Source organism: Mus musculus, chromosome 5, assembly GCF_000001635.26.
Source record: "Mus musculus strain C57BL/6J chromosome 5, GRCm38.p6 C57BL/6J".
Lineage (NCBI taxonomy): Eukaryota > Metazoa > Chordata > Mammalia > Rodentia > Muridae > Mus > Mus musculus.
The window spans coordinates 144,015,104-144,033,311 of NC_000071.6; the positions used below are offsets into that span (position 1 = coordinate 144,015,104).

The 18,208-nt window shown below is 46.3% G+C and overlaps 1 protein-coding gene and 1 long non-coding RNA gene across 5 annotated transcripts in view; one reads left to right on the plus strand and one right to left on the minus strand.

The window, feature by feature from the left end:
* Positions 1–55: 55 nt before the first annotated feature.
* Gm33427 lies at positions 56–2,058 on the plus strand. Its single transcript, XR_377194.2, has 2 exons — positions 56–873; positions 1,592–2,058. It is a non-coding gene; the product is annotated as a predicted gene, 33427 (long non-coding RNA).
* A 2,645-nt stretch (positions 2,059–4,703) lies between these two features.
* Ocm (oncomodulin) overlaps positions 4,704–18,208 on the minus strand; it is a 30,834-nt gene continuing 17,329 nt past the window's right edge. For 3 of the 4 annotated variants that reach the window (XM_011241003.1, XM_011241004.1, XM_011241005.3), the window contains 4 exons: positions 10,543–10,610; positions 9,325–9,457; positions 8,721–8,830; positions 5,006–5,074 (listed from right to left, as the gene is read on the minus strand). In XM_011241003.1, coding sequence (XP_011239305.1) covers positions 5,025–5,074; positions 8,721–8,830; positions 9,325–9,457; positions 10,543–10,603 — 354 coding nt within the window. In that variant the 5' untranslated portion in view covers positions 10,604–10,610 and the 3' untranslated portion in view covers positions 5,006–5,024. The other variant, NM_033039.3, reaches the window with a different exon arrangement.

An 18,208-nucleotide genomic window follows, 5' to 3' on the forward strand; every position in this document is an offset into this window, starting at 1 on the left:
GGTGTTGTTTCTTTTCTTTTGTTTGTTTGTTTGTTTGTTTGTTTGGATAGGGGTTCACTATGTACACCAGGTTGGCCTCTAACTCACAGAGATCCTCATGCCTCAGCCTCCTGGGTGCTGGCATTAAAGGCGTCATGGATACGGTATTTTTTAAGTGTGAAAAAACGTTTAGGGGAACACATTTTTCTTGAAGGTAGCCAGTTTACATCTGTTGTTGGTTGGTTTTTGGTTTTGTTGTTGTTGTTGTTGTTGTTGTTGTTGTTGTTGTTTTACATTTATTTATTTGTCCTCCAGGGAGGGGGATGTCCTGGCACGTGTATGAAGGTCAGAGGACAACTTGTTGAAATTGCTTCTCCCCTTCAGCACCACATAAACTGGGTGTGGCTGGCACGCCCTGGTGTGGTGGAGGCAGGAGGATCATAAGTCAAGGTCAACCTCGAATATATAGCACTTTTACTTACATCAATTATAAGCAATGGACTATAAGCAAAAGCAAAAATGTCCAAATTTACCTTGCCACAGAACTGGAGAGATGGTTCTACAATTAAGAGCACTGGCTGCTTTCACTAAGGACCTGGATTTAGTTCCAGCTCATAATGGCCAATAACTCCAGCTGCAGGGCATCTGATGCCTCTTTTGGCCTCTGTGGGCACTTGCTCAAATGTGGCACACATAAATTCATGCAAGCACACATATACGTATAAAATAAATCAATCCTTTTTTTTTTAATCTACCCTATCACCAACAAAGCTGATTTTCTTGGAACAAGTGAAAACCTGTAAATCTATAGTCTTCTCAGTGAATAAATCAACAGGCCTAGTGGAAAATATCCTGTCGATTCAGATTTCATCTGTCTTCTAAAGTGTTTGTGAGGTAATCCTATACCCTAGCCGTTACAGAAGAGATACGGGGTAGGTTTTTGCTTGAAATTGGATTCGTGAGCAGTCGTTTACGCAACACTAAACTGTAGTTGCTACACAGAACTATGTAAGCATGCAAATCGACAAGTGTTTCCCATACGTGCTTCATTTTCATTTTGATACAGAAAGAACTATTTTGAAAATCTATAGGTTCTCTAGGCATGGGGGCACAGGCGCTCAGGGTGTTGAAACAGGTGCATTACCAGCTATAAGATAGTCTGAGCTACAGAATGAGTCCCTGTCTCAAAAACAGTTTTGTTGTTCCTATAAGCAAATAAATCAGGGTCTCACATAGCCTGGCTTCAGGATCGATATGTAGTCAGGAATGGCCTTGAATTCCTGATCCTGATGTTTTGACTTCCAAATTCTGGGATTTCCAATGTGCACCACCAGACTCAACCATTAAGCCACCCACAAAGCTGGCTTTAGTGTCAAGTCCATTTAATCCCAAACTACTTCACCAAGCTACAAGCTAAGACTGTAGTTAGATTTAAAAAAAAAATAGTTCAAATTAAAGCCAGTGTTGCAGCCTTATTTTATAAACAAGCAAGACGAAAATAAAAAGAGACTTAGTTTTTCAGTTATGGAAAACATATTGCAATCTAGACCTTCATTTTAAAGTCACAATATTCCACTCCATGCTGAGAACATATTTTGTTGGTCATTTGCAGAGCTGGTGGAAATAGTCAAGTCTAGCATGAAAACAAAGCTCTTTGTATTCATGGTGACTCCTCTGGCTGATAGACTGGCTAGAGTCTTCCTGTGTTGGTCCTGGAGTTGCTACATTTAAAGTTTTCCCTCAGTCCAGAAAACTACAAGAAAGTCAAAACTGAGGAGAAATGTGAGAAACAAATTTATACAAGACATGCAAGTGTGTGTGAGAGTGTATCAGTAAGTGTCCATGCCACAGTATGTGTATGGAGGTCAGAGGACAACCTTCTTCCATCTCATCTGAGGAGGATCTCCATTGTTTTCCTGATGCGTACAGCAGGCTAGTCTCTCACAAGCTCTCCGAGATTCTCCTGCCTCTAACTGCACAGCAAACGCTTTTACCCAGTTAGCCAGCTCCCTGGTCCCTGATTGCTTGTTTCAATTATTCCTCCTCCTAAATAAAGACTGTGAAATTAATTTCCTAAAACCAAGTTTGAAGAATATATATGAAGAGTATTTGGGATTGTTTGTTTGCCTGGGGCTTGTTATTTGTTATAGCTTTGGGTTTTGTTTTGTTTTGTTTTGTTTCACTAATATGTTTAGTGTATAGGCAGTAGTAGTGTAAGAGAGCCCCAGAACATGGTAAGTGTGGACATTGGTTTAAAAGTATGATACCGGGCTGGAGAGATGGCTCAGTGGTTAAGAGCACCGACTGCTCTTCTGAAGATCCTGAGTTCAAATCCCAGCGGCCACATGGTGGCTCACAACCATCAGTAAACGAGATCTGACACCCTCTTCTGGTGCATCTGAAGACAGCTACAGTGTACTTACATATAATAATAAATAAATCTTTTTTTTAAAGTATGATACCATTGGGAGTGGAGAGATGACTCAATAGGTAAAGTGTTTGCTGTACAAGCATGAGGGCCTGAGTTCAGATCCCCAGCACCCAAGCAGAAAGTTGAGCAAAGCATTGTGGGCCTTTGCCCCCAGCACTGAGGATCCAGAGATGGACGGACTTGCTGGCCAGCCAGCCTGCCTAGCCTTATCAGCCCTAGTTCAAGTGAGAGACACACCCAACATTGATTCCTGACCTACACACACGCGCGCACACACACACACACACACACACACGATTATGAACTGTTAAACAATCTCCTAGAAAAATGCTCATGACTCTCGGGTGTCCCCAGCTCTCAGGGTCGGCCAGAGCTTTAGGTGCCCCTTGGAAAGCAGCCTAATGAGAAATTCCTGGCTCGAAACTCCCCAACCCTGTAACAGGACCCTGGAGGCTAGCCTTCAACGGGACCAGCAAGTCTAGGTGTGACCGGCTCAGGTGTTGTCACCTATGAGCCAGGAAAATGGTAGCTGAGAAGAAAGGAGTAGGGGCTGGGGGTCATACGAGGGCAACCGAATCTGAACACTTGTTTTTCCCAGAGGAAAACGTCAAAACAACTTCAAAATGAGCTGTTCATGTTGAGCTGTAACAGCAAGCAGTCTGAGCTTTATAACCCTATCCAGCTGTCTTGTCTCTTGCTTGTATTTAGATTTCTCTTATTGCAATTGAATGCCCAGCAGCAGTAAACAAATGCGTAAGGATATATATATATATATATATATATATATATATATATATATCTTTTTTTTTTTTTTTTTTTTTTTTGGTTTTCGAGACAGGGTTTCTCTCTATAGCCCTGGCTGTCCTGGAACTCACTCTGTAGACCAGGCTGGCCTCGAACTCAGAAATCCGCCTGCCTCTGCCTCCTGAGCGCTGGGATTAGCGTAAGGATATTTTTAAACTAACATTCATCTCTTGGCAGGAAGGGGCACTGTGCCACAGCGAGATTGCAGAGGCCAGAGGATAACTTCAGGAATCGGTCTCTCTCCTTCTACCACATATGTCCTGAAGATGGAACCGAGGTCATCTGGTCATCTGCGGAACTCGCCTTCACTGGCTCAGAAAGGGTGTAGCCCAAGTTGGTCACAAACTCTCAGCGTAGCCAAAGCTGGCCTTGAATTTATGATTTTAGTGCTCCCATCTCTTGAGCATCGAGATTTCAGATGTGCGCCACTGTGTCTGGCTCGTGTATGAGTGAGCTTATGCTGGCTAAAATCTTTCTGAAGAATACTAATTTCAGAGTTAGCTGGATGGCTGAGAATAAGATTCTCAGCAGGACAACGATATTTAGTTGCAACACTTACATGCTTTTAAAACCAGATTCTGAAACAAACAAAAATAATTTCCCTGTTCCCTTATGTACAGTACCAGTGTGGCTTACTCAGTGTTTGAGGACACTTGAGATCGTTGGAAAGACTTGTGTTGGTCCCACTACCTTGGTGAAGAAAAAACAAAAAAACACAGCAAAACCACTCATTGTAGCTGGGTGTGATTGTACCCAGCTTTAATCCCCCTCCTCTGAGGAAGCAACACAGGTGGATCTGTGCTAGGTGAAGACCAGCACGACATCTCATAGGGATATCTCAGAGTTCTAGGCCAGCTAGGGATACATTTTGAAATCCTATCCCAAAACAAAACAAAAACCTATCATAATTAATATTGTTAACTTGGCAGGATCTGGAGACACCATGGAAATAAACCTCCAGGCTGTCTGTGAGGAATTACCAAGATTAGATTAACTAAAGTGAGAAGATCCACTATAAATGTGTGTGGCCCCATCCCCCAGACTAGAGTTCTGGACCGAAGGAAAAGGAGAAAATGGGCTGAGCCTCAGTGTTTAACTCTCTTCGCTTCCCCAGGGTCAATGCCATGTGAGCAGCTGTCCGCTTCAGCCTCCCCACCATGATGGGCTGTGAACCCTCAGACTGTGAGCCAACTTAACCCTTTCCTTCCTTAAGTTGCTTTCTTTTTCTTTTCTTTTCTTTTTTAAGATTTATTTATTATTATGTCTACGTACACTGTAGCTGTCCTCAGACACACCAGAAGAGGGCATCGGATCTCATTAAGGATGGTTGTGAGCCACCATGTGATTGCTGCGATTTGAACTCAGGACCTTCTGAAGAGCAGTCAGTGCTCTTAACCGCTCAGCCATCTCTCCAGCCTCCTTAAGTTGCTTTTGTTGTACATTTTGTTACAGCAAGGAGACAAGTAACTAAAACACCCATACATCAGCCAATGATGAGAAATTATTTTATTGGGTGATTTTTAAAGGCCTTGTCTGCCAGATGGGGGCTTACAGAAGTCATCAGGACCTATCCACCACCACCAAAGAAGGAAGAGCCACAAACCATTGCATTCCCTCAAGCAAGGAGCACGTTGCAGAAGAGCTTCAGGGGGACTTGGTAAATTAGTTCGGGGTAGGGTGGGGAGCATCCCAGTCCCAGGGCTTTTGAATCCTTCTGGCAGAATGCCCCTTCCTCTCTTTCTTCTGAAGACTTGGGCTTTAAGAATGCACCATTTCCTGGAATTCTAGAATAGAAGATGAGAGGACAGACTCAGTGCAGGTGGCTCAGGGTTTTGCAGGTGTGCCATCTCCCTAAGAATTCTGAAGAGGGAAGAAAAAAAATGAAATAAATTCCCAGAGAAACATGGTCCCATTCGTGTGATGTCCCTGGAGGATACCGTGAGCATTGGTGACACAGCTCAAGAGAGCCTGCAGCATCCTGTCCAGCTTTCTGCAGCATTTTTTTCAGATAGGGTCTCCCTGGGCAGCTCTAGTTGGCCTCAAATTGATTATCCCTTTGCCTCAGTCTCCAAAGTGTGGGTATGGCAGGCGTTTGCCGAATGCCTAGCTTTCTGTACATATATATATTTTTTTGAGACAGGGTCTAATGTAGACTTCCGGTCTCAGACTTTCTATGTAGCCAAGGATGATCTTGAACTCTGACTTCTTATCCTCCTGCCTCCACATCCGGGTGTGGACTTGCAAGCCTGTGCAGCAACATGTACTGCTTTCTCTGCATAATCTGTGTGTGTATGTATGTGTACATATGTGTGCAAGTGTGTGGTTGCATATGTATGTACAGGGGCAGAAGCAAAAGGTCGGCATCAGGTGATTTTCTCAATTGCTCTCCACCTTATGTATGGAGGTAGGGTTGCTCACTGGAACCTAGAACTTACAGATCCATCAAATCTAGCTTGGGGACCCCCTGTCTTCACCTCTCAAGTGAGGCCTGGGATTACAGGTGGGCCACCAGCGTCTCCCGGCACTTACCTGGGTTCTGGGGATTCTAACTTTGATCCTTACACGTGCATGGCAGGTGCTTTAGACCTGCTGAGCCATCACCCCAGCCCCATGCATAATTGTATTTAGCAATTCGTATCTACAGCCCCTTGGGTTAGAGCTCAACTCAGTCATTTCTCTCCAGCAATGAGGAAATTTGGTATAATTGCTCAGGGTAAACCTGTGGTGTATTGTCTGGTTTGTTTCAAATGAACGCGGAGGTTTTCCTTCACTGTTCTGTAGCTGTTATATTATTCAATAGAGTAGCACTTTAAACAAAACTTCCTTCATTGAGCCCTAATCTTGACCTTCCCCTCAAAGTTTATATTACTAAAAGGAATATACCAAGAGTCTTTCGTGTGTGAGTGTGTGTGTGTCTGTGAAAGAGTGTGTGTGTGTGTGTGTGTGTGTGTGTGAGGTGAGAGAGAGAGTGTGTGTGGGTGTGAGTGTGTGAGATGTAGCTGTGAGCACACAAAGGACAGAGGAGGACATCGAGTGTCCTACTGTCACTCTCTGCCTTATTCCCTTGAGATCAGACACCTCTCTGAACCTGGTGCTATCGAGGCTGGAAGACAGCAAGCCACAATGATTCCCTATCTCCACTTCCAACAGCGATTACAGGTTTGTGCATGGTCATGCCCGGCTTTTTACATGGGTGTTAGGGTCCAAACTCAGGTCCTCAGGCATGTGCAGCAAACATTCTTACCCACCTAACCATCTCTAGAGCCCTGACACTAACAAACTGGCTGGTACACTGTGAAACTGAAAATGTATGAGACAGCGAAGGCTGGCCTTAAAGTCCACAGCTTTCCAAATGCTGGTATTACACATGTGTGCCACCAAACGGGGCTTCATAGTTATGTTCAACTACATCAAGCTCCCTTTGTCTGAGCTACTTCATCTAGGGAACCTATAGAAGCTGCACTGACTCACGTAGTGAATTATGATAGCATATGTCAGTAAGGATCTAAGATCGGGCTTGTTGATTCATGCCTGCAATCACAGCACCAGCAAGGGCGCAGCAGGAGAATCAGTTCAAAGTTAGCTCTGCTACATATCAAGTTCAAGGCCAGCCAGGGCTGGACAGGAGACCCTACTCCAAACAAAAACAAAACAAAACGCTGGGCAGTGGTGGCGCACGCCTTTAATCCCAGCACTCGGGAGGCAGAGGCAGGCGGATTTCTGAGTTCGAGGCCAGCCTGGTCTACAAAGTGAGTTACAGGACAGCCAGGGCTACACAGAGAAACCCTGTCTCGAAAAAAACAAACAAACAAAAAAAAAAAACCAGAGCAGAATCCACTTTACCAGTTTTCATTCTCGATGATTGGTGCCACAAACCCGATAGCCCATACTGCCTTCTGAATCATTGCAGAAGTGTAAGTAGTTCAATAAAATCACACAGTCCTATGATGTTTGTATCTGGGGCTCTGCACATAGATGACACCGTGAATAGTGATTGGTTTATTTGTCCTTTATTGTCACTATTGCTAGTGGTGGTGGTGATGGTGGTGGTGGTTGTGATGAAGATGGTGTGTGTGTGTGTGTGTGTGTGTACATGCCCACGCATGTGTGTGCACATGTACATATAGAGGCTAGAGGTTAACATCATTATCTCCCTCAATTGCCCTTGCCCTTATTTATTTTGAGATAGGGCCTCTCCTGGAGACCTAGGCTCACTGTCTCTCCTAGGTTGGATGGTGATAAGCCCCTGGGATCCACCTGTCTCCAAAGTTGCCCCCTCCACCAGGTGTTGTTATCATAGGTGCTGTTATCACAGGTGCATGCCTCACAGGTGCATGCCTCACAGGTGCTGTTACCACAGGTGCATGCCTCACAGGTGCTGTTATCACAGGTGCATGCCTCACAGGTGTATGCCTCACAGGTGCTGTTATCACAGGTGCATGCCTCACAGGTGCTGTTATCACAGGTGCATGCCTCACAGGTGCATACCTCACAGGTGAATGCCTTACAGGTGCTGTTATCAGAGATACATGCCTCACAAGTGCTGTTATCACAGGTGCATGCCTCACAGGTGCTGTTATCACAGGTGCATGCCTCACAGGTGCTGTTATCACAGGTGCATGCCTCACAGGTTCATGCCACCATGCCCAGCTTTTAACACAGCTGATGGATCTCTGAACTCAGGTCCTAACACTTGTGTGGCAAACACTCTTGACTGAGCCATCTCCCGGGCCATGTCCTTTGTTTAATACCATGTACTGGTGGACAGTAAGCTGTCTTTGTTCAAATATTGGCAGACATCTCTTGCATTATTTTCAAGCTGAACCAAAGCACCTTGTAAAATAGTTTGAAAGGCCAAGTGGTCAGCTAATCCCTTCATGTGGGGGGGCCATTCTTCCAAAGTTCATAGTTAGTGATCAGTTCATAGTTATAGTGTATCATGTAAAACAAAAGTGTGTGTGTGTGTGTGTGTGTGTGTGTGTGTGTTGAGACAGAGTCTCACTCTGTAACTCTGGCTGGCCTTGAGCTCCTTATGTTGCCCAGGCTGACCTCAAACTCACTGCAGTACCCAACTTCTAAAGTACTGGGGTTAATACCACTGTAGTGGTGAGCTATTGTCTTCCAGAATTGTGTGTGTGCGTGTGTGAAGGTCAGAAGACAGCTTTGGGGAGTCTGTCTCTCCTCCTACTGTGTAGGCCCCAGGGAGAAGAACTCAAGCCATCAGGCTTGGTAGCTGTTACTCACTGAGCCATCTCATCAGCCCTATCCCAGAATGTATGTGGGTTGAGGGGTGGACAGTGCTGGGGACCAATTTCGGACATGCTAAGCACATGTTGGACCCATGAGCTACATCCCCAGCGATACCACATGCCTACACACCGCTGGTGTGCTTGCCCGTTCACACTCTGCTGATGAAAAGACCGAACTCATCAGAATTCAGAACCCCCACGTTGGGCATCCCCTATGTCTGTGTGTCTTAGACAGCACGGTGGCGGACCAGACCTACCATCAGCCCCAATCTTCCCATCTCCATCGTTGTCCGCTGCATCCATCAAGGACTTGGTCTCTGACTCGGTCAGTTCTCTAGCGTCGCTCTGGAACCTCTGTAGGAAATACCTACAGCACCACAAAAAGCTGGTGGCAAGCTCCTGAAAGACCTTGTGCTCTCTGTCCCTCCCTTCCTCACGCCCTTCCTCCCTCTTCCCTCCCTTCCTTTCCATCCTCACTGTCCCCTCCCCCTCCCCTCTTCCTCTCTCCCCTCCTTTGAATCCATGTATCTGGCAGCCACAAACATCAGTCAAGGTCTCAGGAGCAGAATTCTCCTTTGCCCTAGCATCCGATGCTAGACATCTATCTTTAATAGTCTTGTTGTTTCGTTTACTGTAGGAAATCCCTTGAACAAGTCTCCCTTTGTACCTAGTCTTCAGTGCCACACTCAGTGCCCCATGTGGCTAGATGGGTAGACAATTTACATTCTTTAATGAAATTCAGGTGAATGTCCAACGCTAGGGCTTGCCGTGGAGAAAGTACGGGACAAACGGGACAGCATACATCCCATCCCCACCCCTACCCCCACCCATCCACGTTTTGTTGCTCAATACACAGCTTACTTGAGCTCATCTTCATCCAGGTATCCACTCTGGTCGTTGTCTATGAACTGGAAGATATCCTTCAATTGGCTGGCAGACATCTTGGAGAGGCCCGATGTCTGGAAGAACTTTTGTGGTTCAAAGGTGTCTGGGTCTAAAGAACAGAGACTAGGTTATGCCGAGGCTCAGTGGGTCACATTCTGTATTTGTGCCCAGGTGAAGAACACAGGCTAGTGAAATACTTTCCTAGCGTCCTTCAACCGTCCCAAACTCAGAGAGCCAAGTCTAGGTGGTCTGTGATGTCACCTGTCCCCTCTGCTCCAGTGCCCTTTCCTTTTGATTTTGCCCCCCACCCCTTTCCTGGCTCTGCTCAGTGTTTTCCCCAGGTCTCCTTACTCAACAAGCCACATACCAAGCTCACAAAACCACGTGACTGCTGGGAAACAGTGGATTCAAACAGGCTTAAGAGAATAAGTGCATTGACTTGCTCTTGTTTGTTTATGGCTAGCCTGGAACCCACTATATAGCTCAGCTACAACCCCATCCAGCCTTTTTCTACTGAGACTTTTTTTCCAGTACTGGGAACTGAACTTGGAGCTTCGTGCATACAAGACTACATTCCCAGCCACCAGTGACTCCCCCCCCCCACGCCCACCCTACTCCTTTTAGTAAATTCCTTTCATCTTACATAAATATAACCATTACTCAGGTCTCCTAATTCCTGTCACCTTAGTGCTCTAACTTAGAGCAGTTCCACTGACGGATTCTGGAAATCTTTCAGCAAAGTTCACGTTTTTTAGTCTTTGCTGCTTTGCTGGAAGTGGGAACCAGGGGCCTTCCTGGTGTCTCCTGTCACCTTTATTATTTGTTTGTTTGTCTTATTTTGAGACAAGGATCCAAGTAGCCCCAGTAAGCCTCAAGCTCCCTCTGAAGCCAGGAATGATCTCAAACTCCTGATGTTCCTGCCTCCATCTCCCTAGTGTGAAGAGTACAGGTGTCCATCACCTGTCTATGAAATGCTGGGGATGGAGGAGTACGGGTGTCCATCACTTGTCTATGAAATGCTGGGATGGAGCCCAGGTCTTCATATGGGCAGACACCTTATCATCAACTGAGCTCCAGCTACATGCCCTTGTTTTTATTCTGAGACAGATCTCACTCCGGAGTCCAAGCTTCCCTGACACTTGCTCTTCTTCTGCCCCAGTGCCACCATGGCCTGCTCCTCCAGTCCCCAGTCACCTTGGCATTCCTGCAGGGCCGCTGCAATGTCATCAGCGCTCAGAATGTCCGTGATGCTCATTTTCTACCTGGCCGAACAGAGGAAACAAGATGTGAGCCACGGTGACAGAGAAATGGGAAGACCACACATTCTCAGCCACTCACCGACACCGTGTATCTCTAGAATTTTTTTAAGATGTGGCCATAAGGACCTGTTAAGTGATGGGGCAGAGTACTAAACCAAACCCAGATACAGAAAAGACTCCAGCCACCTCTTGACTACATGGTTGCTCTTGAATTCACTCCAAAATTGAAGTTAAAAAAAAAAGACAAAGAAAGACCAAGCTGGTCATCGTGTGCACACTTGCAATCTTGGTACTCAGAAAGAAGAAGAGGAGGAGGAGGAGAAGGAAGAGGAGGACAAGGGGGAGAGGAGAAGGGGAAGAGGAAGAAGAACAAGAAGGAGGAGGAAGAGGAGGAAGAGGGAGAGAAGGGGGAAGAGAAGGGGAAGAGGAAGAACAAGAAGAAGAACAAGAAGGAGGAGGAGGAAAAAGAGGAGGAGGAGGATGCTAAAGAGTCCAAGAGCATCCTTGACTACATAATGAACTCCAAACCAGCCTGAGCTACATGGCCCAGTCTTTTAAAATTCTAAAAGCAAATAAAAGTGGGGTTTTTTTTCCCTAAAGTCCAATCTTCTAGCAAAAATTATCCTTCCCTAACCAATCATCATAGGCAGCTAAACCTTAGCCATGCTATAAACACAACATCACCGTCATGCATCAACCCGAGATTGCAATACCACAGATCCCTTGTGGAAGATTAGCCCATGCAGCAGAGGTGAAAATCCTCCCGGGTGCCAAGTCTAATACAGTGCGTGCAGAGAAGAGGATCTCGGAGTCTGGTGAGCCCACCAGCTACTCACCAATTTAGAGTTAAAATCAAGCGGAGGGAAAGAGTTGTAGGAACAAACAGAAAAACGAAGCAGATGGTCTTTCACCACCTTATATAGTCCTGAAACTGTGATCGTTCAACCTCTTAGATTTCATGTTCAGGGATCAAGTGTGTGTAGCTCAAGTGTCTTTACCTTAGTAATGAAACCACACACACTCCCTGTCTCTCTTTTCTATTTATAGAAGGATGGATTGGGACAGCCAATTAAGAGAGAGAGAGAGAAAAAAAACCCTCAACAAACCTTAACTAAGGTTTCTGTAACAAACCTGCTTGGTGAAGTGTGGAGCCTGCAGGGGTTGGGGGCCAGCTGAAATGAGGTAAGAACAGTGGGGTGCCCTATGAACTGAGGACTCCCCAGATGTTAGTGAGCGCTGCTTGCAGATGTTCGAGGCTGACATCCCTCTAAGGTAGAAAACCTCAAAAGCCAGTGTCGCCAAGGTCTTGCTTACATAATTTCCTACCAGCATCGTGACTTAGGCATTGCCCTGCTAAACCTGAAACCACACGGGGCACCAAATGTGCTGCCTTGACACAGTCAAGTGTTCCAGGTTGACCACAAACTCACCGAGTCCCTAAGAGTGGTCTTGAACTTCTGACCTCCGCTGGGATTCTAAGAATGCAGAACGAGCCTCAGTTACTGCCGCATTGCGGATGGACCCTGGGGCTCTCTGTATTGGAGGCAAATGCTCCACCATCTGAGTCCCCTCCTCCAGGCCCACCACCACCGATTTTCTTTTTTGAAGTGAAATTTTTCTGTGTTGCCCCAGGCAGGCTGGCTTTGAGCTAGCCATCCTGCATACTTGCCTTCCCAAGTCAATGGAGCAACTCTTCGATTTTTGTTTGTTTGTTTGTTTGTTTGTTTGTTTTTGTTTTCTTTTTTTGGTCTTTAAAGTCAGGGTCTCCAGGCTGGAGAGATGGCTCAGCGGTTAAGAGCCCTGCTCTTCCAGAGGTCCTGAGTTCAATTCCCAGCAACCACATGGTGGCTCACAACCATCTGTAATGGGATTCGATGCTTTTGATGTGTCTGAAGACAGCTACAGTGTACTCATATACATAAATTAAATTAATTAATTAGAAAAAAAAAAAGACAGGGTTTCCCTGTGTAGCTCCGGCTATCCTGGAACTCACTCTGGCCTTGAATTCACAGAAATCCACCTGCCTCTGCCTCCTGAGCCCTGGGTTTAAAGGCACGCACCACCACTGTTAGGCTCAGTTCCACTTTCTTGACCATTTTGTATGTATGTGTGTAGGTATGAATATATTTGTATATTTACATGTTTGTGTGGACACCCACATGTCTTTCTCAGTCGCCCTCCATAGCCAGACTGGTTGGTGATGGCTTCTGGGGATCCTTTTTTTTTTTTTTTTTGTAGCTGTCTTCAGACACCCCAGAAGAGTGCATCAGATTTCATTACAGATGGTTGTGAGCCACCATGCGGTTGCTGGGAATTGAATTCAGGACTCTGGAAGAGCAGTCAGTGCTCTTAACCACTGAGCCATCTCTCCAGCCTGCTTCTGGGGATCCTTGTGGCTTTGCCTCCCCAGTGCTGGGGTAAGAAGTTTGCTGCCACACCTAGCTTTTTTTTTTTTTAAGTTACTATATTTTATTTTTTTAAAGTTTTTATTTTATTTTATTTTAATTAGGTATTTTCTTCATTTACATTTCCAGTGCTATCCCAAAAGTCCTCCATACCCTCCCCTCCCCCACTCCCTTCCCCACCCACTCCCACTTCTTGGCCCTGGTGTTCCCCTGTACTGAGGCATAAAAAGTTTGCAAGACCAATGGGCCTCTCTTTCCACTGATGGCCGACTAGGCCATCTTCTGATACATATGTAGCTAGAGACATGAGCTCCGGGGCGGGGGTACTGGTTAGTTCATCACACCTAGCTTTTTAATGTGTGTTCTTGTTCTCATGCTTGTGTTATGCACAGAGCCATCTCCCTGGCCCTCTGCACTTCTTTGAAGTGTGCGTGCAAGACCGTGGAGTCTGTGTGCATTGTGCAATAGAACCTTTCTCATTCTGAAAATAATTGTTCTGTAGTTACCCCAAGCCTTAGGCTCTCGGTGACTAGAATCTCAGGCCTGTACACCAACCCATCTCAACCTTTCCTTCTTCTTAAATGCTAAATTCAAGTTTGTTTGAATTTTTAAATATATTTATTTTTATTGTTTGTTTATGGATATATCTGTGCACCAGAAGAGAGCATTGGAGTCCCTGGAAATGAAGTTGTAGATAGTTGAGAGCCACTATGTGGGTCCTGGGAACTGAACTGGGCTCCTCTGTAAAAGTAGTCAGTGCTCTTAACCACTGAGCCATCTCTCCAGGCCCCTTCTTGTGGTTTTGCCTGTAATCCCAGCACATGGTCAGGTAACCACCAAACCCTGCTAAAGGTGTGTCCCAGGCTAGCCTCTTCAGCATTTGGCTATCATTGTGTGCCGTCCATGGCCAGCAACTTTTCTGACAGAAAATGAAGACAATGGATTGTGGTGAGCACCTATTATCCCACTATGCAGGAGGCTGAGATAGAAGGTACAGCCTCAGGTACATACTGAGATTCTGTCTCATCCAAACAAAAAGGAGAGGTCTAAAAGGGAGCTCAGCTGTAGTGTGCGTTCTTCACAAGCAAGAGGAATTTGATCCCCAGAACCCATATAAGAAAGCCGAGCGGGCTGGAGAGATGGCTCAGTGGTTAAGAGCACTGACTGCTCTTCCGAAGGTCCTGAGTTCAAATCCCAGCAACCACATGGTGGCTCACAACCATCCATATTGAGACCTGATGCCCCCTCCTGGTGTGTCTGAAGATAGCTACGGTGTACTTACATATAATAAATAAATAAATAAATCTTTAAAAAAAGAAAGAAAGAAAGAGAGAGAGAGAGAGAGAGAGAGAGAGAGAGAAAGAAAGCCAAGCATTGGGGCTGGTGAGATGGCTCAGTGGGTAAGAGCACCCGACTGCTCTTCCGAAGGTCCAGAGTTCAAATCCCAGCAACCACATGGTGGCTCACAACCATCCGTAACAAGATCTGACTCCCTCTTCTGGTGTGTCTGAAGACAGCTACAGTGTACTTACATAAAATAATAAATAAATCTTTAAAAAAAAAAAGAAAGCCAAGCATTGAGGAACTCACTTGTAATCTCAGTGCTAGGGTAGCAGAGGAGACGGGGGCATCCTGGGCTCACTGACCAACCAGTGTAGCCTACCCTGTGAGCTCAAGGCCAGTGAGGGGTCCTGTATCACAAACAACTGAAGAACCACACCCAAGGCTGACCACTGGCTCCACATACAGTACATATACCCAAAAGAAAGAAAGACATAGAGACACCACATAATCGGAAGTGGCTGGTTTGGAGAGTATATGACTTGACCTTCCCTGGTCTGGTGGTACCTGTCCATGTGTTAGGATTAGAGACAAAGTCCCAAAAAGGGGCCTGGAGAGATGACTCAGTGTTGAGAGCACTGGCTGCTTGTGCAGAGTCAGTCGGGCATTGGTGTAGGGAGCAAATGTGGTCACAGACCGATGCCCCAGCCCCATAGGAGTGGCAAAGCCTCCCCAAGGTGAGGCTCAGAGCAATGGCAAAGCCTCCCTCTGGTCCGAGTGCAAATGTGGACTGTGTGCAGACAGTGTGCAGCAGAGCTTTCTCCCCAGATGTTTATGGCCTGAAGACTCCTCCTTACAGAGGGCGCTCCACCTGGTTAGCTAAACCTGCCAGCTTCTTCAGCTGTGTACAGTACCCCTCCCTCCATGGTATCTGTATGTAATACCCCTGCCTCCATGGTATCTGTATGTAATATCCCTCCCTCCATGGTATCTGTATGCAACACCCCCGCCTCCATAGTATCTGTATGTAACACCCCTGCCTCCATGGTATCTGTATGTAATATCCCTGCCTCCATGGTATCTGTATGTAATATCCCTCCCTCCATGGTATCTGTATGCAACATCCCTGCCTCCATGGTATCTGTATGTAACACCCCTGCCTCCATGGTATCTGTATGTAACACCCCTGCCTCCATGGTATCTGTATGTAACACCCCTGCCTCCATGGTATCTGTATGTAATATCCCTGCTTCTATGTTATCTGCATGTAGTAGCTCTGCCTCCATGTTATCTGTGTACAATATCCCTGCCTCCATGTTAACTGTATGTAATATCCCTGCCTCCATGGTATCTGCATGTACTAACCCTATCTCCATGGTATCTGCATGTACTAACCCTGCCTCCATGGTATCTGCATGCACTAACCCTGTCTCCATGGTATCTGCATGTACTAACCCTGTCTCCATGGTATCTGCATGTACTAACCCTGCCTCCATGGTATCTGCATGTACTAACCCTGCCTCCATGGTATCTGCATGTACTAACCCTGCCTCCATGGTATCTGCATGTACTAACCCTGCCTCCATGGTATCTGCATGTACTAACCCTGCCTCCATGGTATCTGCATGTACTAACCCTGCCTCCATGGTATCTGCATGTACTAACCCTGCCTCCATGGTATCTGCATGCACTAACCCTGCCTCCATGGTATCTGCATGTACTAACCCTGCCTCCATGGTATCTGCATGCACTAACCCTGCCTCCATGGTGTCTGCATGTACTAACCCTGCCTCCATGGTATCTGCATGTACTAAGCCTGCCTCCATGGTATCTGCATGTACTAACCCTGCCTCCCTATTCTACTGTTTATTACAAACATAATAACTACTGGGGTGCTGATGCTTCTCCATCCAAGCATTCAGTCTGCCTGACCCCAGCTCCTCTGTGTCTGTGTGTCTCTCCCAGCTCTTCCGTGTCTGTGTGTCTCTCCTCTCTTCATTCCCTCTAGTTGCCTCTACTCAGGGATCCAAGACCCAAGCTGTGCAGGGACGAGGCCTGTTGAGACAAAAGTTAAAGGAACTCTCAGTTCTAACCAAGTCCTGCCTGTTACAGATGTTCATGGGGAAGGGGTGGACAGGTAGATGCTGGGGGCTTGGTGGCCCGCCCGGGAAAATTTTGGGTTCAGTGAAGAGACACCCAAAGTCATTGTCTGGTCTCCACATGCACAGGGCCAGACTCTCTCTCTCTCTCTCTCTCTCTCTCTCTCTCTCTCTCTCACACACACACACACACACACCACACACACACACACACACACACACCACACACACACACACACACACACCACACACACACACACACACACACACACACACACCACACACACACACACACACACACCACACACACACACACACACACACACACACACACACACCACACACACACACACACACACACACACACACCACAAGGGGGTGGGGAGAGGGAGAAAGGGAGAGAGGTGTACTCTGCCTGGGCCATGTAGTGAGACCTGGGCTCAAGGGGAAAAAAGAGGACGATTGGGGAAGACACACCTCGGGCTTCCATGCACGTGCGCATGTGCGCACATACACACTGTTGCATTGGCCTGACAAAGTTGGGGCATGATGTGGTCACTGTTAAATGCACTCATCTATCATGTCTTTAAAAGCCTCGATGCATGTGGCAATGTCTGCTTTCTCCTTGACTAACTAGTCAATGTCTCTTTTGTCCTCTGTGTGTAAGTTCGCATTGAGTTCTATTGTTTGGTTGGTTGGTTTGGTTTGGTTTTGGGGGGTATGTGTGTGTGTGTGTGCGTTTGGTTTTTCAAGACAGGGTTTTTTCTGTGTAGCCCTGGCTGTCCTGGAACTCACTCTGTAGACCAGGCTGATCTTGAACTCAGAAATCCGCCTGCCTCTGCCTCCCAAGTGCTGGGATTAAAGGCATGCATCACCATCTCAGGCGTGTGTTATGTGTTTTGAGAGCAATTATGTGTCATTAATAAAGTTTCAACTCTAAGGAGAAAAAAAAAACTCTCAACAACAGCAGCAAAAAAGTTCCCTGCATCTTGGCTTTCTGGTTAACAGTAACAAAGATAACTCCCAGTGCTTAATAATTTAGCCTTTTGGGTGAAGTTCTCCTTAGAATAGGTCAAAGGCATGAATAATTCACAGGTTTCTGAATCATGCTGCCCAGCTGTGCAAACACTGGCCAAAAAAACACCTTATGTGCTTACAAAGAGGCTCAAGGTGTCTGGATCAAGTGACTGGGTCACAGCGAAACCAAATCTGGTCCATGGGAGTCCCAGGTCATGGTTGAAAGTATTAAACAACAACACGGCCTGTGATATTTTACCGGTCTCTTCAGGCTGAATTACGCAATCCAAATTCCTTCAACTTTGGAGAACTCAGACTCTACGCTCTGTGTCCTTTCTCCCACACGTTAAGCAGGTCACCAAGTCCCCGCTGCCCTATCTCTTCATGTCCTAGCACTTTATTCTTGATCAGATGATGTCTATTTTAAATTTTTCTTTATTTTATGTGACTGTCTTGTGTGTGTGCATCGTGCATGCACACCCATGTGCATGTGCCTGCATGTATGGCCTGCATGCATGAGTGCTTGTGTGTCTGTGCATCGCAAACATGCCTGGTAGCCACAGAGGTCAGAAGAGGACATCAGACACCCCTGCAACTGAGTTATAGATGATTGTAAGTCACTGTGTGGGTGCTGGGAACCGAACCCAGGTCCTCTAAAAGAACAATAAGTGCTCTCAACTGCTGAGCCATCTCTCCACACTGGTGATGGTTTGTCTTGATTATTAAGTTGATTGGCTTGATGAAGCACACCTCTGGGTGTGCCTGTGGAGTTCCCCAAGACAAGGATCATAAAGAACTG